This window comes from Perognathus longimembris, chromosome 15 (assembly GCF_023159225.1).
Source record: "Perognathus longimembris pacificus isolate PPM17 chromosome 15, ASM2315922v1, whole genome shotgun sequence".
Classification (NCBI taxonomy): domain Eukaryota; kingdom Metazoa; phylum Chordata; class Mammalia; order Rodentia; family Heteromyidae; genus Perognathus; species Perognathus longimembris.
Window position 1 is genome coordinate 57,787,512 of NC_063175.1, and position 25,462 is coordinate 57,812,973.

At 46.5% G+C, this 25,462-nt stretch overlaps 1 protein-coding gene across 3 annotated transcripts in view; it reads left to right on the forward strand.

Annotated features, from left to right (window-relative positions):
- The window catches only part of Znf236 (zinc finger protein 236), a 70,102-nt gene that overhangs the window by 18,675 nt on the left and 25,965 nt on the right, over nucleotides 1-25,462 (forward strand). For all 3 annotated transcript variants that reach the window (XR_007213358.1, XM_048363130.1, XM_048363131.1), the window contains exons 8-17: nucleotides 1,683-1,883; nucleotides 3,059-3,287; nucleotides 12,531-12,803; nucleotides 13,650-13,853; nucleotides 15,944-16,085; nucleotides 17,228-17,488; nucleotides 21,878-22,131; nucleotides 22,390-22,491; nucleotides 22,810-22,961; nucleotides 24,915-25,018. Coding sequence is in view for 2 of the 3 variants with exons in the window: in XM_048363130.1 (XP_048219087.1) it covers nucleotides 1,683-1,883; nucleotides 3,059-3,287; nucleotides 12,531-12,803; nucleotides 13,650-13,853; nucleotides 15,944-16,085; nucleotides 17,228-17,488; nucleotides 21,878-22,131; nucleotides 22,390-22,491; nucleotides 22,810-22,961; nucleotides 24,915-25,018 (1,922 nt within the window). In the remaining variant the exon portion in view is untranslated. The remainder of the gene's footprint in view (nucleotides 1-1,682; nucleotides 1,884-3,058; nucleotides 3,288-12,530; nucleotides 12,804-13,649; nucleotides 13,854-15,943; nucleotides 16,086-17,227; nucleotides 17,489-21,877; nucleotides 22,132-22,389; nucleotides 22,492-22,809; nucleotides 22,962-24,914; nucleotides 25,019-25,462) is intronic.

A 25,462-nucleotide genomic window follows, 5' to 3' on the forward strand; every position in this document is an offset into this window, starting at 1 on the left:
AGGATTGTAGAAGTAGTAGACTTTGGGTGTGTGTGTGTGTGTGTGTGTGTGTGTGTGTACCAGCTAGGTCTTGAACTCAGGGCCTGCGTCTTGCCTGTGAGCTTTTTTGCTAAAAACTATCACTGTATCTCATGGGCCACAGTGCCATTTCTGGCTTTTTTTTTTTCTTTTTCTTTCCCTTTTGTAGTTAGAGATAAGAGTCATGGACTTTCATGTCCAGGCTGACTTTGAACCAAGATCCTCTGATTTCAGCCTTCTGAGTAGCTAGGATGACAGGTGTGAGCTACTAGTGCCTATCTGAAGGAGTAGACTTTTAAGTACAAGTCATTGAAGTTTTCATAAATACTCATAAAAACTTACTGTTATTATATTTCTGTCAAGATGGAAGATAGACCTGGGTAATACTTAATTTTCATTTTTAGTGATTGTTCTTTCTCATAGTTTTGCAGTTTGTTAGAATACTTCAGTTTATTCAGGGGAATGTTGTAAAACAGAAAGCTGAAGAATAATAGAGCATAATAATGAAATCTAAACATTTCTGTTTTGGAGTTAGACTTGAAAAATATAAATCAGTATTTAAATCCACTAACTGCTACAGTTTTGTTACTATTTTATGATAAACTATTACTATAGTTTTCATTATTTCCTTTGGCAATATGCAAGTCAAAAAGTAGATGGTAGTGAATAGCTTGTAATAATAATTCAGATCATTTTTAAAGTTCATCTTCTCAATAAAGAAACTCCTAGAAGATGCAGTGTGGTGTTTTGGAATCCTGGAATTCAGCCAGCTCTGTGCACAAGGTGTACTGTACGCGAGCGTGTCAGAGGTTCCCTAAGCCCCGTGACGGCAAGAGTGGAGCCTACCTCTGTGCCCTTTGCATTTTCTAGCATTTTTAATTTACAGAAGTTCTTCTTTGTGATGTGATGGGCTTTGTTGGTAGTGACAGGGTTTGTGGGGTGTGTGTAGGGGTGGGAGTGAGGATGGAACCCAGGACCTCGGTACTCAGTATGGTGGCTGCACCCCGTTCCCCATCGTTTTTTCCGGAGTCGAGGCACTTGGCTCTGAAATCCAGTGAGCGTTTCTTGTGAGGTGTGCTCTGCTCTCTGTGCCATTGCGTCCTCTTCCTCTCCGCCCCTCCTGCCCTCAGGAGAAAGCCCTGGGCCTGTCTGTGTGCTGTCTGTGTGGTCAGGGCCCACTGGGCCAGCGAGTGGCCAGCGAGCCTGCCCTTTGGCTTGGGACAACACAGACGGCTTTGGCCTGGGAAGCCGAGTGCTACAAAAGGTTGCCACCCCTCACATCCCATGGTTTATTTTTCGCGTCGATAGAGGCAGGTCCTCATCTCTGAGTGCTGAGGTGAGCTCTTCACTGTTCTAGAGAGGATATCCTTTGTGCTTTGGTAATGCCTTTGCTTCACTATAGTGGTGTACCAGGGAGGTGAAGACCTCTACACTCAGTCTCTCCACCCTGAAGTTATTAAAAAGTTAGGGAACAATTTATTGGGTGTGTTCCTTTAAGGGCTGTTGTTGGACCTCACACAAAAATTGTTGAGGCAGTGCATTTACACTTTATGCTAGGATACGGATCGTTGTAAATCTTAATGCTATGAAGGGGAGTGTTAGTCATTTCTTTTTCTGCGTAAATTAAAAATGGCATTTTTAATGAAAACGTCTCTGTGTTCCAGGCCACGCTTTTTCAGACTCTGCCTCTGCAGCCGACGGAAGCCCAGGTCTCCACCTCCGGCCAGCAGAACTCCCAGGCAGTGACTGATGTCATCCAGCAGCTCCTCGAGCTGTCGGAGCCGGGGACTGTGGACGCCCAGCAGATCCCGCAGGCTGGTCAGCAGCTGAGCATCACAGTGGGCATCAACCAGGACATCCTCCAGGTGAAGCACGTTTACCTGTTGGTGTGAGACTTTCACGCGTGGGCTCCGTCAGAAGCAAGGCTTATTCCTGAAAGATAGCTATGCAAGGCTAGTCAGACAGGCATCCTAATTTAAAATGTGCCAACATTGAAAAAAGACTATAGTGAAACAAAATGGCCTTTGTAGTTTCTTACAGACAGTGCAGAACTCTAAATATTTTATTTCCTAGTCCATACATCTAAAAAAGATAAAGCTTCCTTTTTTTTTTTTTTTTTTGCCGCCAGTCCTGGGGCTTGAACTCTGGGCCTGGGCACTGCCTCCGAGCTTCTTTTGCTCAAGGCAAGTGCACTACTACTTGAGCCGCAGAGCCACTTCCAACTTTTTTGAGTGGTTTATTGGAGATAAGAGTCTCATGGACTTTACAGCCCCAACTGGCTTCAAACCACAACCCTCAAGTCTCAGCCTCCTGAGAGCTAGGATTACAGATGGGAGCTATCGGTGCACAGGTAGCTTTGTGTTTTTATTCTGCATCTTTTCTTGAAAAGACTCTTTGGAGCTGGTATCTGTCTGTTGAGTGACTTGCCAGAAGCATTTCATCCTCCTTGAGTGTTGGTACGAGTCATAGATGTACCAGGTGGGGGTGCTGTGCTGGCTTTGCTGCTGGTAGGCGAAGAGCAGGTAGTGTGGAGAGTGCTTTCCTGATTCGCCACCCCTGGCCAGGACTGTAGCCACAGGGCTTCACCTCCACACAAGGCCCTTCCTCCTCCTCTTGGTCTCTGTTTACCAACCTCTCCTACCTCCCGAGAAGTTGGCCAGGGGGTGAGCATGTCGCACCTTAGCCTGAGTCCTAAAGGTAAACCCAGGGTACTTATGTCCTCAGATGGAAACCCTGATGTTCAGAGGCAGCTCAGGTTGGCAGAGGAAAGTTTTTGAAAGTTGATGAATTTCAATCCCTTCCCTTTAGAACTGTAACTGTTTATCACATTCATTTCGGTGGGGGGGGGAAGGGATGTCAGGTATCGAAAGGGAAGTCACAGCCTCCAAACTTGCACACCTGCCTCCCCGATAAGCAGTTGCTGGGAACTGTAGAGTCTGTTCTGTGGGTGAAGCTTGGTGGCATCTTGTGATAGATTTTGTTTTGGCAGGCCGGCCTGGGCCTCTGCCTCTTCTAACCTTTTAGTTTTGTTCTGTCTCAGCAAGCCTTAGAAAACAGTGGGCTGTCTTCACTTCCAGTTGCAGCACCTCCCAGCGACTGCAGCCACACCCCGGCGCCCGCAGCGCAGCCTCCCAGTCCACCTGCCTCGGGTGACTCCGCAGAGCCGGTGGACCCCACGGGTGCTGCGCAGGAAAAGGGGCGGGAGAGCCCCGAGAAGGCAGAAAAGAAAGAGAAGAAAGTCATGAAGAAGAAGTCTCCGTTTCTACCCGGTAACTCAGTGTGCCTTGCCCTCAGGTGTTCGGGACAGTGTGTGTCCCGCGTCCCTGCTCTTGGGGAAGGCCACGTGTGGGCTGCACGTTCTGAGTGTGGCTGTTAGGGGCTGGAGCTGGAGTCGGATGAGGGTCACAGTGCTTCTTGGATGCACTCTTTACTTCTTCCCTGGCTTCGGCTGGTCCCTGAGCTTGCGCTTGGAAGGTCTGTGCACTTTCTGCCGCTTTAGACCCATTACCTCTTCAGTCTTGACTCGCTGCTTATTGCCTTTGTGGTTGCACCACCCGGCCCAGCAGCCTCCTGGTGGGCTCTCCTTGCTCCTCCCCTGGGCACGGCCACCTGACAGTGCCCGGGCCACTCTGTCTGATGGATCATCCACCCTGAGCCGTGCCATGCCCACCCCCACCTCTGTGTCCCAACCCGGGCTCCAGGCTTGCCTCCCCGCTTTGGGTAGGAGCTCACTTTACAGAAAGTGGAAGTGGATTTCTGCCACATTTCCCAATCCTATGCTTTCTGAGGCTTTTCTCACTGAACGTGTGTCTCTCATCCTCCCTCCATCTCCGTGAACACTGGCATCTCAAGGCCTGAAGCCGTGGGGAACGTGCTCACTTCCCACTTGTCCACACTGGCCTGTGGGATGCGTGCATTCTCCCACAGGAATTGTTGTGCATATACCATGTACGGCTCTTCCAGGCAGGTGGGCCCTTTCTGTCCCGAAAGGCATTCTGCTCCTGTCTGACCCCCCTCAGCCTCCGTGTCGCTCTTGTGCAGTACGGAGACTGAAATGAGATGGAATCCTAGTATCATTGTGCCTTGCATTGTGGTCAAGAATGTTGAGCATGTCTTCCTGTGATTATTGGCTACCTGTATCTCTTCTGGGAAGCAGCTCTTCAACTCCTTTTTACTCATTTATTAATTAAGTTCTTGAGTTGTTGGGGGCTTAGTGTTTTCAGCTCCTTGTGTATTCTAGTTATTAGACCCTTGTTTGATGTAGAGCTGGCAGAGAGCTCTCATTTGCAGGCTCTTTTGAGTGTGGTGATTATCTTCATTGCACAGAAGCTTTTTGTTTGATGAAGCCCTAATGGGATAGTTTTAGTGAGACTTGAGTAAGATTTCACAAGTTCTCTTCTATTGCTAGTTTGGTAAGATTTGGTTTTGGTCTGTCCTTTTTAACTTTGTTTAGTATTATCAAATGTCTTTTGTCCTCTATGCTACGATCATAATTGTTTTTAATCTCTAGTGTGGAAAATAGCATTAACTGATTTTTAATACAAAGCAAATCTATTACATGTGGACTGTGGTGTTTATTACTTCTATCACTTCTGTTGTTGTGCTTCTTTCCCTTTCCCTCTCCCCTCTCCCTTCCTGATCCTGAAGTGACTAGGGAGGTCCAGTCATTAGGGCATGGTTCTCTGAGCAAAGAGGTCTAAGTACTTTATGAACCTTCGGCATAAGTCTGCTGAGGCCCTTCATAAAAGTCATACTGGGTATCCGCTGGGCCCTGTGCAAGATGGGTTCTCAGTGTTCCTGTAAAGCCAGGTGCATCAGTCCTGTCTGTGTGCTCAAGACGTAGATTTGCCTCAAACGTGCCAGAAACACACTGCGTAAGTCCTCGCGCACAGGTCTCCTTGTCCATCTGTACCTTGAAGGTGTGATTCTGTGTAATTGGACTGGAAATTCAGCCTCTCTGTGGCTGACAGAAATCATCACTCCTTATACATTTGCTGTTCCTGATGTGCTGTGGCTTTGCTCGACCACCTGTGACAATTTGAAGGAACTGCTTCACAGCATCGGCTTCTCCAATATCGTTGACTGTCAGCACTGCTTTCCGCTGTCATGGCGACCATGTCTCCAGCCTGGCCTGGCCTGGTCTGGCTGATGAGACGATTGGGTTCCTGAGGTTTCTCCCTGCAGAATCTTCAGGCATGTGTCTGAGCAGGAGGGAGGACACGTAGTCCTGTGATGAAGGAGTGACTCCCCTCTCATAGGGATAACGAGGGCCAACGAGAATGTCTGAAGCACATCATGCAGAGACCTCTGGCAAGGGCTGCACTGTAAAACCTGCTGCTGAGGGCAGCACCGGGCCACCAGGAATATCCACCAGCCTGATTCAGAAAGCCCGGAGCCTTCCTGCCCCTATGTGAGCAACGGAATCTGAAACTCCTCCAAGCCTGGGGTTGACAGATTCTTCGTGAGTGCTTTCTTCATCTGATATAGTCAGCGGCCCAGCTGCCACTGCCATTCGACAAGGGCTGGTGACAACGTGCAGGCAGAGAAAGCTCTTAGTAAGTCTGTGTTCTGTTCAGCATACCTTGGAGGAAAGGATTCATGTGTTTGCTGGTAGCTGACAATGCTAGAGAAGGGGAAGCAGTCTGTGATTTAAGAAAGCCATTACTGCCTGTGGAGTGTGTCAGGGTGAGCTGTGGAGAGCATCTTGAAGAAGTCACCCCATGTCTGTTAACTGCGGTAGGAGCTGACTTCTGATGCCCGCAGAGCCCCAGGCCTCCCGCATGACCTGCCAAGCACTGACCACCGCACCCTCCCCTGAGCAGCGTCAGTAGTGTCGCCTCCTCCAGGGCTGCTGTGGAGAGCACAGGAGTACTGCTGAAGTTCTAGTAAGCCGGTCCCGCAAGACACGCGCTGCTTTTTGTAGTCCTCAAGTATGCCTTCATCCTCAGCTCATTTTCAAATGGACTCCTCATCACAGGTCAGTCTTTTCATGACAGTCACTGTCTTTGCTGCTGTGTCTGCTTTTGCTGATCATCACAGCACATTCACTGCCAGGGGCAGTGCCATCATCTCTGAGCACTGGTCGTTAGCACTTTGGTTCTGGGACCCAAGGGCTGCTTAGCATACCCTGCTCTTAGCTGATTGTGTCTAGCTGATGATCAGTGCCCATCTCTTGGTGCTTCTCAGCCTGCAGTGTCTGGCCAGAAAGTCTGTATTTGCCAGTGCCCGACAGGCTAGCCCACTGCAGCACTTGATGCCAAGGCTGCATTGGCTTCACATTGCCAGGTGTGTCTATTCCCTTATTTCCAGTGTCAGAATATAATCCCACCTGTCTTCTGTGGAACTTGTGCTGACAGGTCTCCTAGCAGTCCACATACAAACTCACTGGCTATGAGGGACAAAGCTGTGTTGAGACATAATCCCACTACTTTCTTCACTGGCATGTCACTTCAGAATTGGTGTACTTACTGCTGGCAGTTTGCCAAAGTGGGTACCATTGCCAAGCTTGCGGTGCAGTCTCCTGATGTTACCGTTCATCACGGGATCCTGTGAGCTTCCTCTATCCAGTATACACACCACATCCTGCTGCCTACTCTGGATCAACAGATCCATTACTGAGAGTAAAACAAAACTAAAACCTTGGGTTATCCCTGAGGAATTGTGTAACATGAAGCAGAAGATATGGACTTCTTTAAAAAAAGATTTGCATTTGGGGCGTCAACATCTGAGCTGAGGATTCATACAGCTGCCAACAACTGTCCGGCTACTTGTTAGCTCAGAATATTGCTATTCAACTTGGCATGACTGTACCTGAAAGCAGAAACCCACTCTGCTGTGTGGGTTGGAACTTCTCTTCACACCTCCAAGGCATCCGGAGAATCCTGTGGTCTTCCAGCAGGCCTGGGGTTCATCATCTGAATCAGCATTTGGATTTTGCTCAGAAAGAACTTCCCGTTTCTGATCGTTAGTGTGTGCTTTCAGCTTGCCTGGACTGGAAAGGGCCTAGGGGGTTGGTGCAGCACTCTCCTGGGTATCTGCGCCGTTTCTAGCCCACCACAAGTGTGGTCCAAGGGGACCCAGGTGGAATCAAAGACATGGAGAATGCCCCATCAGCACAGGCGTTCTTCATCTCTGTCCGCTTCTCCTTCCTAACTACTGTGACGTGAGCTGTTCTACCACACCCTAGACACCAGAATGGACTGAAACCTCTGAAACAGCGAGAAGAAAGCTTTCTTTCACAGCACTGAGAGCGTTCATGACCTATCCTGGCTCCGGCACTGGAGTTTTCTGAGTACTACAACCTACCCTCTGACCCTGCAGGCATTCAAAGAGGTCTTTCCTGTATTCTGCCTGCCTGCCTCTTGCACTGCTGGCTGGCCAGCGTGGGCCCAGCCTGCTGCCTCGTCTCCCTCCACCTTGGCTGTGGCTAAAGCTCGGAAGGGTCTGACTGGAGTAAAGGAATTACACAGGGCTTTTCCACTTTGGCAGCATCAGAGCTGGCCTTGCCTGCTGTTTGGTACTGAGCCTTGGATTCCCATGCGGCATCCCTTACACTGGCTGGAAGTTTTGGTTTCTGGGACTTCCCTATTCCTGGCTTCTGCCTCTTCGTTCATCTGGTAAATGTGCGTCAGGCAGGTCTCTCTTGGCTCTCATCTCTGCCTTCATTGTGCTGCCACAGTGCTCTGTGGTGCCAGAGTCTCTGCATTTTCCCTTCCTAGAGTTAGTGGAATTGATGGGGGTTAGTGCAGGTGCCGCGCTCAGCCTTGTACCTCCCACGCCTGGTACACGCACAGGACTGCCCTCCTTGATGCTGAGTGTTTGCAAATTTGTTGTCACCTGGAGGATGATTCTGCAGTTTTCTGTCTAAATATATCAGTGTCAATGTGTTTGAGGAGGAAAGCTATTCCCTTTTCTTTGCTGATCACACACCCACCGGTCATGTTTTGAGACAGCTGCGTTGCTGCCCGCGTGGAGGCTTAGTTACAGGCCATTCCTAGAAGACTAGAACTTGGCGACTGTTCTCTACTATGTCTCTCAACCGGCCTATATAATTAAACACGTATTTTTATTTTATTTTATTTTTAAATTTAATTTATTTGTATTTTTATATTTGTTAAAAAATCTGATTTCTTGGGGTTTCTTTTTTAATATTTATTTATTTATTTGTTAAAATAATGTACAGAGGGGTTACAGTTTCATATGTAAGGCAGTGAGTACATTTCTTATCAAACTTGTTACCTCCTCCCTTATTTTTCTTCCATCTTCCCAGCTCCCTGTTTCCCTCTCCCCATGAGTTGCACAGTTGATTTACAGCATATTGTCTTGTAAGTATTGCTGTTGCATTGGTTCGCCTTTTACTCTTTGTCTCTCCATATTGGTGTTCCCCTTCCCTAGTTCCGATAAACTTACATATAATACCCAGGGTACCAAAGTCAGTTACAGTGACATCAGGGGTAAAATTTACCATGGGGAAGAAAGACCAAAGAAAGGCATTTCATGTGGTATGTTGGAAATAACAACAAAGATAAACCACTTATTTCCAAATCTTGTAGTTAATTTTGCTTAGCATCTTATGTGATCATATGTATGTTGCTATTGAGCTATTGTGCTCCTCTGCTAGGACTATCCTATACAAGTACTAATTGTTTCCAATGAGTGAAACCATAGAGTTTATGCTTGTTGGGTCTGGCTCACTTCACTTAGTATGATTTTTTCCAAGTCTTTCCATTTCCTCACAAATGGAGCTATGTCATTCCTTCTAATAGATGCATAGAATTCCACTGTGTATATGTACCACATTTTCTTGATCCAGTCATCTACTGGGGAGCATCTGGATTGGTTCCATATTTTAATGATGGTAAATTGTGCTGGGATAAACATGACTGTGCTGGTAGCTTTAGTGTGGTCTTGCTTGTGATCCTTTGGGTAACTGTCCAAAAATGGGATTGCTGGGTCATAGGGGAGCTCTATGTTTAGCTTTTTGAAGAACCTCCACACTGCTTTCCAAAGTGGTTGAACAAGTTTACACTCCCACCCACAGTGTAGTAGGATTCCCTTTTGGCCATATCCCCGCCAGTGTCTGTTGTTAGTTTTCTTGATAAAGGACATTGTTACTGAGATGATGTAGAATCTTAATGTTGTTTTGATCTGCATTTCTTTTATGGCCAGTGATGTAGAGCACTTCTTCATGTGCCTCTTGGTCATTCTCATTTCCTCTTCAGAGAAATCTATCTTTAAGTCTTTAGCCCATTTATTGAGGGGGCCGTAGTTTCTTTGAGGATTTGTTTTGGGGGAACTTAATTTTGAGTTCTAAGTATCTTTTAGATATGAGGTCCTTGTCTGTTGTATGGCCAATAAAGATCTTCTCCCAGTCTGAGGGCTTTCTATTTGTCTTGTAAGTTAAGTCCTTTGTCATGCAAAAGCCCTGCAATTTGATGCAGTCCCATTTATCCAAACTTTCTTTGATTTGTTGTATTTCTGGGCCTTTATTAAGAAAGTTTCGTCCTGTGCCAAGGAGCCCAAATGTTTCTCCTATTCCACCTGCAATGTTTTCAGAGTATCTGTTTTGATCCATTTGGAGTTGGTTCTGGTACAGGGTGATATATAAGGATCTAGCTTTAGTTTGTTACAGGTGTTTGGTCAATTTTGCCAGCACCCTTTGTTGAAGAGGCTGTCTTTCTTCCATCCTTTTCTTTCTTTTTTTTTGGTTCTCTTATCAAAGATTAGGTGACCATAGGCCTGTGGGATCATTTCTGAGTCTTCAGTTCTATTTCATTGGTCTTCAGGCCTGTTTTTGTTCCAATACCAAGCTATTTTTATTTCTATAGCTTGGTAATAGAGTTTGAAGTTTGGTATTGATATTCCTTCAGCACTATTTTTCCTGCTTGGGATTGTTTTTATTATTCGGGGTCTTTATTGTTCCATATGAATTTTTGGATTGCTTCCTCTATTAAAGAATGGTGTTGGGCTATTGATGGGTATTGCATTGAATTTGTAGATAACCTTTGGCAGTATTGCCATTTTCACAATGTTAATCCTCCCAATCCAGGAGCATGGGAGGTTTTTCCATTTCCTTAGTTCTGCTTTAATTTCCTTTTTCAGGTTTTTAAAGTTCTCATCATAGAGGTCTTTCATTTCTTTGGTTAAGGTTATTCCTAAGTATTAAAAAAAATAAAATACTTAGGGACTTCTTGATTTCAGCTGATATTCTAGTTGTTGCAATTTTACTTTTTTTTTTTCCCCACTTTAGACTTTTTTTTGTCAGTCATGGGGCTTGATCTCTGGGCCTGGGCACTGTCCCTGAGCTCTTCAGCTCAAGGCTAGCACTCTACCACTTGAGCTACAACACCACTTCCAGTTTTCTGGTGGCTAATTTAGACTTTCATGTCCAGGCTGGCTTTGAACTGTGATCCCCAGGTCTCAGCTTCCTGAGTAGCTAAGATTACAAGCACATTTTGGAAATTTACTTCAAACTGCAACAAGTTTAAATAAATGTTTATAATATAGAAAGAAAATACAACCAAACATAAAACTTGCTTCAAGTGTGCCTTGCACCTAGACCAGTGTTTCCCCCTCCCTTAATATATCTTTTATTTTTGAGCTACACAAACACACTTAATTTGATCTTTATAGTATGGCAGTTAGGAAATAAAAATATACTCCCACCTCAAAGAAATAAAAAGGTTGTGCATGATTATATGCCAAACGAAAGAGAGCATACTAGAATAGTTCAGGCATCATTAAAAAGGAAAAGAAAAAGCTTTGAGATGCTCATTAACTCTCTCTGTCTTAAGGAAGCAGGATTTTTGATGAAGTAGCTTACAAGTCAGCAAAACAGAGGATCCGTGATGGCAGCTATAGTGTTTGGAATATGAAATAACAAACTTGACACAAATACAATGTTAGAGATTTACCAGCGAACAGCGAACAGATTTACCAGCAGTCCGAGAAGCTGCTCTTTGGAGCAGTTGAGTGAATGGGACCATCCTTTCCAGCCATGTGAGCCCTCGTGACTCACCCCAGTGTCCTGTCCCGCTGGCTGGGCAGTGAAAGGACTTTTTTTTTGGTCATTAGTAGCTAACAAACTTATTTATTCCACATGTTCTTAGAACCTTTTGAATTCTTTTTTTTTTTTTTTTTGGCCAGTCCTAGGCCGTGAACTCAGGGCCTGAGCACTGTCCCTGACTTCTTTTTTGCTCAAGGCTAGCACTCTGCCACTTGAACCACAGCGCCACTTCAAAACCTTTTGAATTCTTTAAAACATAATTTTCTTTTTTTAGTGGATTTTTTTTTGCCAAGAACATATTAAAGGAACATATTTTCTAGCTTTATACATTCACTTACACAGAGGGAAAATTCTTTGTACTTGCTGATAACAGAAGGAGATGGATTTTTTTCCCCTCAGAGGAGCTGGTTGTGGGGCTTGAATTCAGTGTCTAGGCCCTGTCCCTGAGCTGCTTCACTGAAGTCTACCTTGTGCTCTACCACTTGAGCCAAACTCTACTGCTGGCTTTTTGGTGCTTCTTTTGAGATAAGTGTCTCACAGACTTTCCTGTTCTGCTGGCTTCAAACTATCATCCTCAGATCTCAGCTTCCAGCATAGCTAGGGTTACAAGTCTGAGCCCTTTACTCACCTAAGAAAACTATGTCTGTATTGGCATAGTTAAATTTAAGTTTGACTTGAAATTTTCTGCTGAATTTCATTGAAATGAGCAAAATACTTTGGGTTTTAGATTCTTTCCTTGAAGTAAATTGTCTATATAACTGCTGGAGATACTTGTTTAATTTCCGATGAATAAATCTAACCAAATCTTTTAAAAATGAAAAATGATCTTACAGAAATTTATTTAAAGTTTATTTTAGGAACTATTTCTACAAGCTTTATGATTTTTCTTCAATTAGTGTTTATTCTGTTGGGAATAATTTAAAATGAGATTGATAGTTGAATAATACTGTTTATAGTTGTAACCTTTGTGATTTATAGAAAAAAATCTTGAGCATTGTTGGTAACTGTTCAGTATTATGTACTGTCTTAAGAAAAATTCCCTGTACAGGGTAACATTTCCTGATTATTTGCATTTATGCTACTTTTTATTTGAGACTCCAGATACACTGAGTGAATACTTAGCCTCATTTCTCCTCCCCCTCCTCCTATTCCTATCCTCCAAACCTCCAAATTGATCATGGAGTTTCTTGGTCACACTTTTCTTCTCATGCAGAGTGAAGGCATTCTGCCCTGTTGTTGCTGAGTTACTTGCTATTGACCGCTAGCTAAGACTCTTGTCTTAGAGAACACAGTGTAGCAGTTTGTAAGTAGGGTTCTCTTCAAGACTGAACCATTGTCCTCTGGCAGTTTCAGGAACCTTGGAAATTTCGTTTTCCCATGACGGAAGGCGTAGCTTCTGGGGTGGAAAGCAGAGTCTTAGGTGTGATTTGCTGCTTTTGTGCTGCTCCCCTCCCTGGTGTGTGGTTTCCAGGTGGGCTGGACCAGTCTCCTTTCCTTGTCACTGCAGGCTCTGTCCGAGAAGAGAACGGGGTGCGGTGGCACGTCTGCCCCTACTGCACCAAGGAGTTCCGGAAGCCCAGCGACCTCGTCCGTCACATCCGCATCCACACCCACGAGAAGCCCTTCAAGTGTCCGCAGTGCTTCCGCGCCTTCGCGGTGAAGAGCACGCTCACCGCGCACATCAAAACCCACACTGGCGTCAAGGCCTTTAAGTGCCAGTACTGCATGAAGAGCTTTTCCACCTCAGGGAGCCTCAAGGTGCACATCCGCCTGCACACAGGTGCGCCCGCCTCTCTCGAGGAGGCTGAGGACCGGCATCAGGGAGGGCCGGGCCTCTCTCCTCTGGGCTCATTCGTGTGTGTGTGTGTGTGTGTGTGTGTGTCTTTTGATTTGAGACAGGGTTTCACTTTGTAATGCACACTGGCTTGGAACTTGGGATCTTCCTGCCTCAGCCTTCTAATTGTGTGACCCACACACCTGTCCACTAGAAACATTTTTATCACCTTCAAAAAAGTCTGTGCGAGAGTCCTTGCAGACCTCAGAACTGTCTTCTGGGCTGATTGTGCGCGCGTGTGTGTGTGTGTGTGTGCGTGTGTGTGCATGTATGTATGCATGCATTGGTAGAAACCAATTTTGTTGCATGTCTGTCCTTTAACTCTATATCGTCATTTGTGAATAAAGTTGTAAGGAGAGGAAATTCCCTTCGGCACAGAGACACAGTAGTGGAGGATAATCATTTGCAACCAGTGACCAGTAGCACTGCCTCCGGCTCAAGGCCAGCTGTGCCTCAGCATGTGCAACCCCTGTAGTGGCCAGCGAGGGCCTGGCCTCCCAGGTTTACAGATGGCAGCTGGCACGAGAGCTCCCTCTTCCCTACATCACAGTTCTTAAGAATGACTGGTTGTTTGAATGTCCATATTTTACAATGTAAAGCTTTGTTCTAAATCTAGGAAATGTTCTCTATTCCTTGCGCTAACTTCTACATGTATTGTTCAGATCAAGGGAACATACAGTCATAAACAGGGAGTAACAAACGAAATATTCAAGTCAGTGTTCAGGATACTAACAGCGTATGTTGGCATTTTCCATGGAGGTGTAGGTCCCTGAAACGATTTTATTTTATTAGGAGTCAGACCTTTTGCCTGTCCTCACTGTGACAAAAAGTTCCGAACCTCAGGACACAGGAAGACTCACGTGGCCTCCCACTTCAAGCACACGGAGCTGAGGAAGATGAGGCACCAGCGCAAACCCACCAAGGTCCGCGTCGGCAAGACAAATGCTCCCGTCCCCGACATTCCTCTGCAAGAGCCAATTCTCATCACCGACTTGGGTAAGAGGGAGTGCGCCTTGCCACCACCTCCCGGGTCGTCGGTCCTTTCATCTCTAGTGCAAGAGCTGGGGGTGCATTTGGGCGTGTCGTCGGTCCTTTCATCTCTAGTACAAGAGCTGGGGGTGCATTTGGGCGTGTACAATTAAATATTTCCAGCGTACTGTTAGTGAAGATTTCCTTGACACTTGTTTTATTTTTGGATGTCTGTGTTCCTCAGTAACCACCACCCAGGTACCACCCCCCAGATTGTATTTCTGGTTAGAGGGGAAGTACATGAGGGGAGGTAATTTCATGTAAGCCCTCATTAAAGAAATGCTTCCGAGGTAGCCTTGTAAGAAACCTCTTTCTATGTAGTCCATTTGAGAAAGGCGAGCTTAAGCTAGTAGCTCATAAGTAGTAGTTTCTTTCTCACAGATCGAGAGGCTAGGAAGTCCAAGGTGAAGCAACAGTGATGCAGTGTCTGGGGGCCCGGTTCCCTACAGATGGCACCAGATAGTCCTCTACAGCTCTGCTGTAGGCTCTCGTCCTGTTTATGAGGACCCAATCATTTCCCCAAACTCTTGAGGGCGGGGAACTGAGAGAGAGTGATCCCTGAGGGGTGAGTCTGGTCAAGGTACATTGTATGTGTGTATGCACACATCTAAATGAAACCCCCTTGTGCAGCTTCATGCTAATAAAAAAATTGTACATGAAGGTGTGTAAACTCATGTTAATGAAGAGGTGCATCTGTGTCCACTAATGGGCAAGTAAAAGTGTAACTGTGATTAGGAGCCTGCCTGTTGCTATTACATTGGGGTTTGATTTCATCGGAAGACTTTTGTGGGAACACAGGTGTGTAGACAAGCATTATTTAAATTCTGTATGTGAATTTACATTTTTTTTTTTTTTTTGGCCAGTCCTGGGCCTTGGACTCAGGGCCTGAGCACTGTCCCTGGCTTCTTCCCGCTCAAGGCTAGCACTCTGCCACTTAAGCCACAGCGCCGCTTCTGGCCGTTTTCTGTATATGTGGTGCTGGGGAATCGAACCTAGGGCCTCGTGTATCCGAGGCAGGCATTCTTGCCACTAGGCTATATCCCCAGCCCGAATTTACATTTTTTGATGTTTTCCATATTATATGATTTTCCTAGGCAAGGTAATCTAGCCTAAGCAGAATTAATATCAAACAAAATATAAGTAGTGTAATGGTAAGCAAAGATATAATTTAAATTGATATAATAAGTAGCTAATAAGCTAATAAGCAGTGAGCAATAATGGGTTCTAAAAATTGAAATAAATATAGTAACATGAGGAAGGGTTTCCTCAGGGAATGGATGGATAGGTGAGTAGATGGATGGACAGACAGACGGGATGTATTTGGGTGGATGGATGAGTAGAATGATGGGTGGACAGGTGGATGGATTTGGTTGGGTAGACAGATGGCTGATGTATGAATGGGCAGATGGATGGATGAGTGGACAGATTGGTGGATGGACAGATGGATGTGACTGGGTGATGGATGGATGCTCAAGCTGGCTACATTTGTAGTAGTAGACATTGAAATGAAGCAGCTGGTTTCAGAGACACCAGAGAGATGAGATTTCTCAGATTGGTACTGATTTTCTTGACGAGAGCAAGGGTCTCAAGATTCTGAAATACCTAGCGTTGTGGACCAGAAAGAGCTGGGAGGAGCAGTAGGTTTTAGGAGAGAGAATTGAACCATCACTTGGGCTTGTGGTTGTCAGGACTGCTGTGCAGATTCTCTACATATCCCAGCAGCAGCGTCCTCTCCACTTGCTGGCAACCATGGAATCATTTATGTCGTAAAAGCACGTAAATTGTGAAATACAAAATACAGCGGGACAGCACACACTCCTAACGTGGGAACATGGTATACCAGTTTATGAATGTGTCTCGGCAAGTCTGCAGTAGTTCCCAAGGTGACTAAGATAGAACAGCTTCCTAGCGTGATTATGACAGCGTCCGGTCACACCTTGGAGTCAACGCCTCTTTAGAATTAGAATAATCTTCAGGGAAAAGCGGATACCTTTTAACATTTAAATTCATCTCTACTGTGGACAGTGAATTATGCCTGCTTTTCTTTTGGCTTCTAGGTCTTATCCAGCCTATTCCAAGAAACCAGTTTTTCCAAAGTTATTTTAATAATAATTTTGCCAATGAAGCAGATAGACCATACAAGTGTTTTTACTGTCATCGAGCATATAAAAAATCTTGCCACCTTAAACAACACATCAGGTAAGGTAATATAAGTTACAGAAATGGAAATTTTGTAGTTATAGAGACTTTGTGGTATTATAACTTGTAGGTCACTAGAGGGGATAGTATTGTTAGCTTGTCGTTTGTTTTTTTTGTGTGTGTGCTTGGGCTTAAATTCAGGATCTTTCTTTTTCTCTTGTTGGCATTTTCACTCAACCAGTTGGGCCATGTCTCTAGCCCTAGCTGCTATCTTTATTGTCAACTGAAACCTTTTACTCAGATATTGGCCAGGCCCTAGTGAGGAATTTTTTTTTTTTTTTTTTTTTTGCCAGTCCTGGGGCTTGGACTCAGGGCCTGAGCACTGTCCCTGGCTTCTTTTTTTGCTCAAGGCTAGCACTCTGCCACTTGAGCCACAGCGCCACTTCTGGCCATTTTCTGTATATGTGGTGCTGGGGAATCGAACCCAGGGCCTCATGTATATGAGGCAGGCACTCTTGCCACTAGGCCATATCCCCAGCCCAGGCCCTAGTAAGATGTGCCTGTAATCCCAGATTCTCAGGAAGCTGAGATCTGGAGGATATAGGTTCAAAGCCAACCTGGGCAGAAAAGTTCTTGTGACTACATCTCCAGTTAACCAGCAAAAAAGGTGGGATGAGAGAACAAGTGGTAGAGGGTCAGCTATAAAAAGAGCAAGCGGAGTGAGCCAGAGAAGAGGCCCTGCTTCTAGCCTCAATACTGGCAAAAGAAGAAGAAACTTCCACCTAATTTTATTTACAGTTTCATTATATTTCAGTGTTTACAACTTCTAGGAAAAGTGACAGATGTGTGTGGTTAATTAGATTTATGTTAAGTTATGTTTGAGGTTTGCAGGTCTGTTCATCAGGGCTCACTTCTTGTCATTGGCAAAAGAAATAAGGGAAGTAGAGATTTGACCCTGAGAGGGGCTCAGAACCGAAAGGGAGGCGTGCGCTCTCATTTGTCTCAGGTGGATGCAGCTGTGTCACGGTGCACTGGTGTCCTGGGCTTTCTCATTCATAAAATCTGGAAGTTTGGGTCTTGGCTGCCTAACTGCCTAGCTGAGAAAATGCGATGATAGGGGACAGTGCCTGTAAGCATGGATTCTCATTACGAAGCATTACTAGAGCAGAAGCAGCACACTCATCGCATTGCTTTTCTTTTAGGTCACATACAGGGGAAAAGCCTTTCAAGTGTGCTCAGTGTGGAAGAGGCTTTGTTTCTGCAGGTGTGCTCAAAGCACATGTCCGGACGCACACAGGACTGAAATCGTTTAAGTGTCTGATCTGTAATGGAGCCTTTACCACTGGTGGTAGTCTACGGCGACACATGGGTATCCATAATGACCTCCGTCCCTATATGTGTCCTTATTGCCAGAAAACCTTTAAGACCTCCCTAAACTGCAAGAAGCACATGAAAACCCATAGGTAAGTATAATTCTGATAGTCACTTTATTTATTTGTTGATTGTTACCTTTTATTTATCCATAATTCCCAAAGAGTGGGGTAGAGTATTTTTAAGAAACAAAATCTTGTAATTCTAAGACCCTAGATACCCTGGAGACTGAAAAACAACTAGAAATATAAGTATGGCTCAAGTGGTAGAGCACTAGCTGTGAATGAAAAAGCTGAGTGAGAGTGTAGTGTCCTGAGGATCTGTTGAGACCCATAGATGAATGCAGTAGCTTATTCATGTATTTATTTTTCTATTGAGACAGAACCTCACTATGTAGCCCAGGCTGACTTTGAACTCCTGCCTGGGCCTCCCAAATGCTGGGACTATAGAAATGTACCACTGTTTCTGGCTAATATTTCAATTTTTAACTTTATTTTAATTAGTTAATTGATTTAGTGATGATACTGAGGCTTAAACTCAGAGCCTACACTTTTTTCTTGGCTTAAATGCTTGGTACTTTACCACTTAATCCACGCCTCTGGTCTGTCATTTTTCTGGCTCATTGGACATTAGTGTCTCTTGGATTTTTCTGCTTGGTTTGGCTTCAAATTGAAAACTCGAGACCACTGTCTCCCAAATGGACACGAACCATTGGGTCCTGCCTAGTACAATCAGGTGGTAAGATTGCAAAAGAGAGTCTTGGCCAACCTTGTGATTTCTAGACATGGTATTCATGAGCAGCAGGGGTGAGTGTTCTGTGTTGCCGACTTTAAGAACATATGGTGTCTCTGTGGTTTCCTGGATTGGAGTGCTGGCTTATCTCCGGTAGAGGTAGTAGGAGAGAGGCCGTTCTGACTAGTGTCCTGTGTGTGCAGCACGGACACAAGAGGCCCTCATGAGGCTTGCCATGAAATGTTGCTCGATTTGCGGCCCTACATTCACTCTGGCATGGGCAGTATTTTAACTCACGCATCTACTCAGCTGTCCCTAAAAATGCAAATTTGGTGTATTGACATAAGTGAATGAGGATAGCTTTGCACTTGTATTTTTGGTGTGCTTCTGATCTCAGTGCCTAAGCACCTGTGACGGGTTGGCTTTGACACGGTTGAGCTCTGCTGTAAGTTTCCCTGCAGGGGGCACCTTGGAGCGCTCCTGCTGGGGGGCAGGGTGTAGTAGCCGTGCCAGGCAGGCAGGTAAGAGGACTGTTAGGCATGGGGGAATACCTGTTGGCTGGCTGCTGTTTTCTGCTTGTGGAGCAGAGTGTGGACCCCCAGTTGGCTCTTGACCCTTGCCATGAGGAAGGCTGGGAGCTTGGGAACTCATTTACCCAGTGGCACATGAACTGATACTTTGCTCTGCTTTGAGAGGCCTTCTGTGGTGGTGTGGGGAAAACCTGTAAGGCCTTAAAAGGTTTTGAGGCTTTTGTGGATAGCCCAGTGGCCCATAGTCCAAGTGCTAGGCCACCTGTAGTAGGTAGGATTGTTTGTCCTGAGTTACACTCAGGGGCACACGTAGGAGTTGTGTGCATTCTGTGGCCTGGAAGTGTGTGGCCCTTCTCAGGTAGGTCCTGTTGTGTGCGTGTGAAGCTGCCTACCCGTGGGGTCAGAGGAGACCCCGTTGTCACATCACATTCTCTGAGGTTTTGAGAGTTCCTCCAGTGCCACACGTATGCATCTTAAAAACAGATACACTGTTGAAACCGATTCTTCAAACCTACTGTGTTGGGGGTGGGGACAAGGGGCAGGGAATGCTATGGAGGGGTGAACTTGATTAGAATCTAGAGTCACCATGTACGGAGACGTAACGGTGAAATCCTTCTGTGACAAAGCCAACAAGATGCAGGTATACACTGTCACAGCACTAAATCCCCAAGCCCAGGCCAGCAAGCAGAAAGGCCACGTGCACACTTGGCACCTGAGTTACCATCTTCCAGGGAGCGCGGCGAAGCCCCCAGGGGCTCCTCACCTTGCCTGTGGAGTGAAGAGGGTGCCTTCTGGTGCTTTGTGTCTTAGTCTTGTCTGCAGTCGAAGCAGGTGAGAATTGCTATCAAAACATGGGAAGATTTGGTCGGAATGGCAGTGAAGTTGTGCAGCGAGGGATGGCCAGGATTAAAGCCAAAAGCCGCCCGCAGTGGGCCTGGCGGGAGCAGGCGTGCGGGAGAGGGAGGAGGCGGCGCTGCCTCGGGTGCAAGCAGAGCACTCAAGTTCTTAGATGTGTTCCAGAAATGCGTTATTCATCTTTCTCTCTGAAAGAGGAATTTTTTTTTTTCAAACCTCTTCCCTTCTTTTATTGTCTAGATTATTGCCTCCTTCCAAAGTGCTGGAATTACAGGTGTGTGTCCCCATGTGTGGCCATGTTCAAAGCACGGTATAGCTTGTGGGACTTGCTATGTACAGAGACTGGAGATGCTGTTTTTACAACGCACTTTACAGCCATAACAAATTGTCCCTGCCCCTTCTGATGCTGTGTGGACATTTTCTTTACTTCATACCCAGCTCTGCAGAGGAAGTGATATGTTTATGTCTTTTTTTTTTTTATTAATTGGACATAAATTTTTTTACAAGGTGTTGTACAAAGAGGGTGCAGTTACATAGTAGGGCAGTGTGTACATTTCTTACGATATCTTACGACCTGTTTTTCTATCCCTTGTCTAGGTCAGGTTGACATATATGCGATATACAATGTATCAAGAACATATACAGTATTCACAGACTTGGTCTCTACTGTCTCTCCGTCTCCCTTTGTTAACAGTCATATATCAGGGAGATCATGCCCCTTTGTTTTCTGTGTTCTAGGCTTGTCTCACTCAACATTATTTGTTCGAGTTCTGACCATTTCCCTGCGAATAACAGTATTTCACCATTCCTAATCGCTATGTAGTATTCCATTGTGTATAAGTACCATATTTTTTGGATCCATTCGTCTGTGGAGGGGCATCTGGGTTGTTTCCATATTTTAGCTATTGTGAATTGTGCTGCGATAAACATGGAAGTACAAATGCCTTTTTGATATCTTGGATTTTGCTGTTTAGGATAGATACCTAGGAGTGGTATGGCTGGGTCATAGGGTAGGTCTATATTGAGCTTTTTGAGAAACCTCCATACTGTTCTCCAAAGTGGTTGTACTAATTTGCACTCCCACCAACAATGGAGAAGGGTTCCTCTTTCCCCACAGCCCCTCCAGCATTTGTTGTTTCCTGAGTTCAGAGTATAGGCCATTCTAACTGGGGTGAGGTGGTATCTCAGGGTTGTTTTTATTTGCATTTCCTTTACTAGCAGGGATGTTGAGCATTTCCTCATGTGTTTCTTTGCCATTTTTATATCTTCTCTTGTGAAGTCTCTTGAAAGAGGAATTTTTGACCTTGGTGAATATATGCTAGATATATTTTGTACACGTAGACGTTGCACAGCAGCATTAGCATGAAGAAGTAAGATTAAACTTCAAAGTCTTAGATGAAATGTTTTGAAACAGGATCGATGACAGGCCATTTGTTAGTCAGCTGGTTGTTGTTGCGGCTGTGACAGATACCTGAGAGAGACCTTTGAATAGCAAAGGTCTATTTTGGTTCTCAGTTTCAGAGGTTTCAGTTCCTAGTGGACTGGCTCCATGTTTTTAGGCTGTGGTGAAGCAGAGAGCCTTAGTGACATGGAGCATGTGGTCAGAAAACAGAGGAAGAGGGAAGGAGGAAGGGAAAGACTACATCCTTTAAAGACATGTCCCCAGGGACCTTCCTGCTCTCCACCACCTTCCAGTAATGCCATCAGACTAGGAAGCCGTCCAGGGAGTAATCCACTTACCTATTCCTGGAGGTCAGACCCTTTGTGGAGCACTAGGTTCCCTCAAGCCCCACCTCTGCCTGGATGTCATCCCGTGCCCTAGCCCTTCTAAGGTAGGCATGCTGAGACCCATGCGCAGGCAGGCTGGCCGTCCCTCCCTGCCCGTGCACGACAGGTGCTTGAAACACGTGCAGTAATCGAGCAGGGCACTACCTCAGTTCTTCTCCTGGAAACCTGTACCCATCACAGAATCGAGGTTTGGAGTCCTACTTTTAAACAGGTGGAATCTTTTGTAATTTCTTGAACTTCTCTTTCTGCCTTGTGGCAGCCCTTAAGGTTTGCTTGTGAATTCCTTTCTTAAGGTTTTTGTTGTTATCATAAAGGTGGTGTACAGAGGGGTTACAGTGACGTAGGTCAAGTAAAGAGTACAGTTCTTTTTGAATAATGTCCCCCCGTCCCCTGCTCATGCTTGTGAACTTTTTTATTTTTTTAACATTTTCTTTTTAGCGGAATTGCTATCATGACTTCAACTGAAATACTTGAAGAATAAGAATGTTATTTAGTGACTTGCACCTGGCACAGTTGTGTCTGGGAGGATGCTGTGGCCAGCGTCTAACTTTGAGAGTGTGGCTGCTTTTCCTGAAGGTATGAGCTGGCTCAGCAGCTGCAGCAGCACCAGCAGGCGGCCCCCGAGGACGACGGCGCCGTGGACGCGCAGGGCCTGCAGGTGTCGGCGGCCCTGCCGGTGGAGATGGAGAGCGCGGAGCTGCCGCCCGCCGCCGAGGCGGTCCCCGCGGACCCCGAGGCCCTGCTGGACCTGGGCCCCCAGCCCGTGGTGGGCACAGAAGACGGAAGCCTCGCGCAGCCCCTCGCGGAGCAGCCTCTGGAGGCCGGGGAAGGTAGACTCGGGAGCTTGGGCTTGTGAATGACGCTGGCTGCGGCCTGTCACACACCCTTCACGTGCAGCTCACCGGACTCCTGGTGGGAGCTCCCTGCTTGTTTGGGATCATTGTGTGCTGTGTGTGTGTGTACATCATAGAACCATATACGTGACATTCCTACCGTCTTCAGATAAGGAGGCTGATGTTTGAAATCTCACTGAAGTGTACTTTGGGTAGCTCGCTGTCAGACCTGTCAGCTCCTGTCTCTCTCTGCAGATGGGTTTGCGGCCCCCCAGGACCCTCTCCCGGGCCACATGGACCAGTTTGAAGAGCAGACACCTCCACAGCAGCCCTTCGAGCCAGCAGGGTTGTCACAAGGTCAGCATAAGTCCAGGGACGCTTGCAGACAAGCTGCCCTGTGCTGGTTTGCTTTGATAACTGTTTAAGCTGCCTTTCTGGAACTCTTCTAGAGTTTACGGTTTCACACCTAATGACTTTGACATGCACTGTGTATAATTTTCGTTGCATGCACTACTGTGTGGTCTACTAGGATCTTCTGGTCATGACTTGCACTTAGTGTGCGCCACAGACCTCTCCTAGTTCTCATTCAGAAAGTACAAATGTCTCTAGATACCTTTTATTTATGAACCTATTTTTTTAACATACTTGTAGAGCTCCTCTTTTGATTTGCTTCAGGCTTTCCAGTGACTGACACATACAATCAACAGGCTCCGTTTCCACCTGTGCAGCAGCTACAGGATTCCAGCACACTCGAGTCCCAGGCCCTGTCTACAACTTTTCACCAGCAGAACTTGCTGCAGGTTTCCAGCTCTGACACCATCAATGTGGTGCGTGTTTACGAAAGGGGCCTGTGGCTCAGCAGATGCCCTCCGTCCTCCGCCGTGCCCTTTCCCTTCGCTTGCTGAGAGGGCGTGGCTGTTGGCAGACCTTTGGGCTTAGCACATGTGAACACTTCCTTCAGAGCACACGGGGCTTGCTTTTTTTCTTCTTTCTTTTCTTTTGGAGCAGCCTGTTGCTGCCTTTTCTCAGACCTGTAGTGGGACTGAGGCCTGGGGCGTGGCAGAGCCGCGTGTGGGACGTGGGGACTAGCACCACTGACTGAGGGAGTCCTCGGCTTAGTCTCCACGAAACTTTCGGAACCTGCCTTCCCACACACCCGGGAGGAGACAGCCTCTCCAAAGGCACACAGGGGGAGGGGGGCCCTCCGCCAGGGAACCGTCCTGGAGAGAAGTGCGACCCCGGAGCAGGGCTAGTGAGAGACGGAGCTTGGGATTCGGTTGAAAGGCTCGGCCCGCCTGCTGTCTGCACGGTCTGACCTGTGGCCCCCAGCCTGGGCTGGCGCCACCCCCACGCGAGGCTCCACCTGGTGAGGGCGGCGGGCCTGGCTCCCAGCCCTAAGTCCACCCGAAACCAGGGAGGACCTAGGAGGCGACCTGGGGCCCCAGCGCCCCTCTTGACCCTCGGTTAGACCAGACTGCAGACTCTGCTCTTTTCTTAAAACATCTTAAGCTAACTACTGTCTCCTCAGGATGCTGTGGCTCTTCCTTCTTGGCCAAAAGCCTGAAGTCAGAATGAGTGCACAAAACCTAAGCGTTTTCGTTTGAAATCTTAAAAAGAAATGTTAGAAGGAAAACAAAGTTAATGTTGACACATTACACTTACTTCACAATTTAAAAGACCTTACAACTCGGAGGCACGTGCTCGTTAGATTTTTCCGGTCTTGGAAATGAAAATGGTAGACTCATTAATGTGAATGTGTGTAAAACCTGTTGGTAGCTTTGCCAGTGGTAGGCATGAACGTGTCAGCAGTTTCTGCAGCCGGAAGCCATGTACTTGACAGTGGTGCCGAGTGGTGTGGAGAGTGTGCTTTCCTTTCTCAGCCAGTGTGGGTGACCTGGTCCTGGATGGATTGTGGCAGTCCAGTGAACAGATTAGGAGTGGTATCTTGTTTAGCAGCGCACACGGTAGGCAGATCCCCACTGTTCTCGGCCTGCCTTGTGCTCTCCACAGACGGTGAGCATTGCGAGCAGGATGTATTCTGCAGGCTCAGGAGGCGTTGGCGAGGCTGTCTCCAGGACTGCTGTGTGCCTGGGTGTGGGCTCGGTGGAGAGGGGCAGGGTGACTGCTCCTTGTATGTGCTGTGCCTCCTAGAGTACGAGACTCATCAGCTCCCAGCTGTGCCAGCTCTTGCCGACCAAGTTGCAGTCAGGAGGACAGATTGATCTTGATTTCTGGTTGCTGAGGTCTCACTCCATGCTCTGTGGGCCCTGTTGTTTTTGGCCTGTGGCCAGACAGACATGGTGTGGAGTGTGTGGTGGAACAAAGCTGCTCCTTCAGGTGTCACAGAAGCGTAAAGAAAGATACTCCCACCAGGCCTACCCCTCTAGCGGCCCCACCTTCTAAAGGCTCTGCTGCTTCTAGCGCTGCCACCGGCTGATGTCCTCACTGTTAGCACATGGGCCTTTGGGGCTCACTTAAGGTCCCAAATTAACAGCTAGTGTGAGGCGAGCTGAGGAAGTTGTCATTGTTTTTTAAGCTAGATCAGAGTTTTGTGGTCCGTTAGACTTTGATTTAAATGAGGCTAGTAGAAAATGAATATTTACTTAATCAGATTTATGTTAAAAGTTGGTCACATTCTGGCTCAAAGGACTGCAATAGCCTACTTACAGTTTCTCTTATTCCCATCCATGAGCGTTTTTATCCTTGGCTCTTAGCTGAGTCATTTTATGCTTATTCGTAAGGTGTTCACATGTTTTTGCTTTATATGTCTTTCATGTTAGACAACTCCTTTGCTTCCGGAGTCATCCCAGGAAGAGCTGGACCTGCAGACCCAGCGTCCTCCGTTCTTAGAGGACAGCGAGGACCAGAGCAGGCGCACTTACAGGTAGTTGCCATACAGACCTGGTTCCTCCTGCTGAGTGCCGACTGTTCACAGGGCTGTGCAGCTCAGTTCTCTCAGGCTCTCTGAGAGCGTTCATTATTACCTCTGCTTAGTGAAGGGTCCAGATCATGTCTGCATAATTAGAAGTAATCAGATAGTTTATCTCAGCACTTACTTAAAATAATAGAATACATTTAAGACTACAAGTACCCTGAGCAGAACTTGATTTAGCAAATGCTTATTGCCACTATGTTTTGGTTGCATATTTCCATTATCTTAAGTGTGGGACAATGTGTTTTTTTGTAAGTCTGTCCACTTGCTAGATGAGACGGCTGAGGCTGGATTTCTGTCCTCCATTCTCAGGTGTTGTGCTAGTGGTCCCATTCTGTGCAGAGTGAGCACGATTGGAACTCTGTGTGGTAACGATTGTGCTCTCAGCAGAGCGAG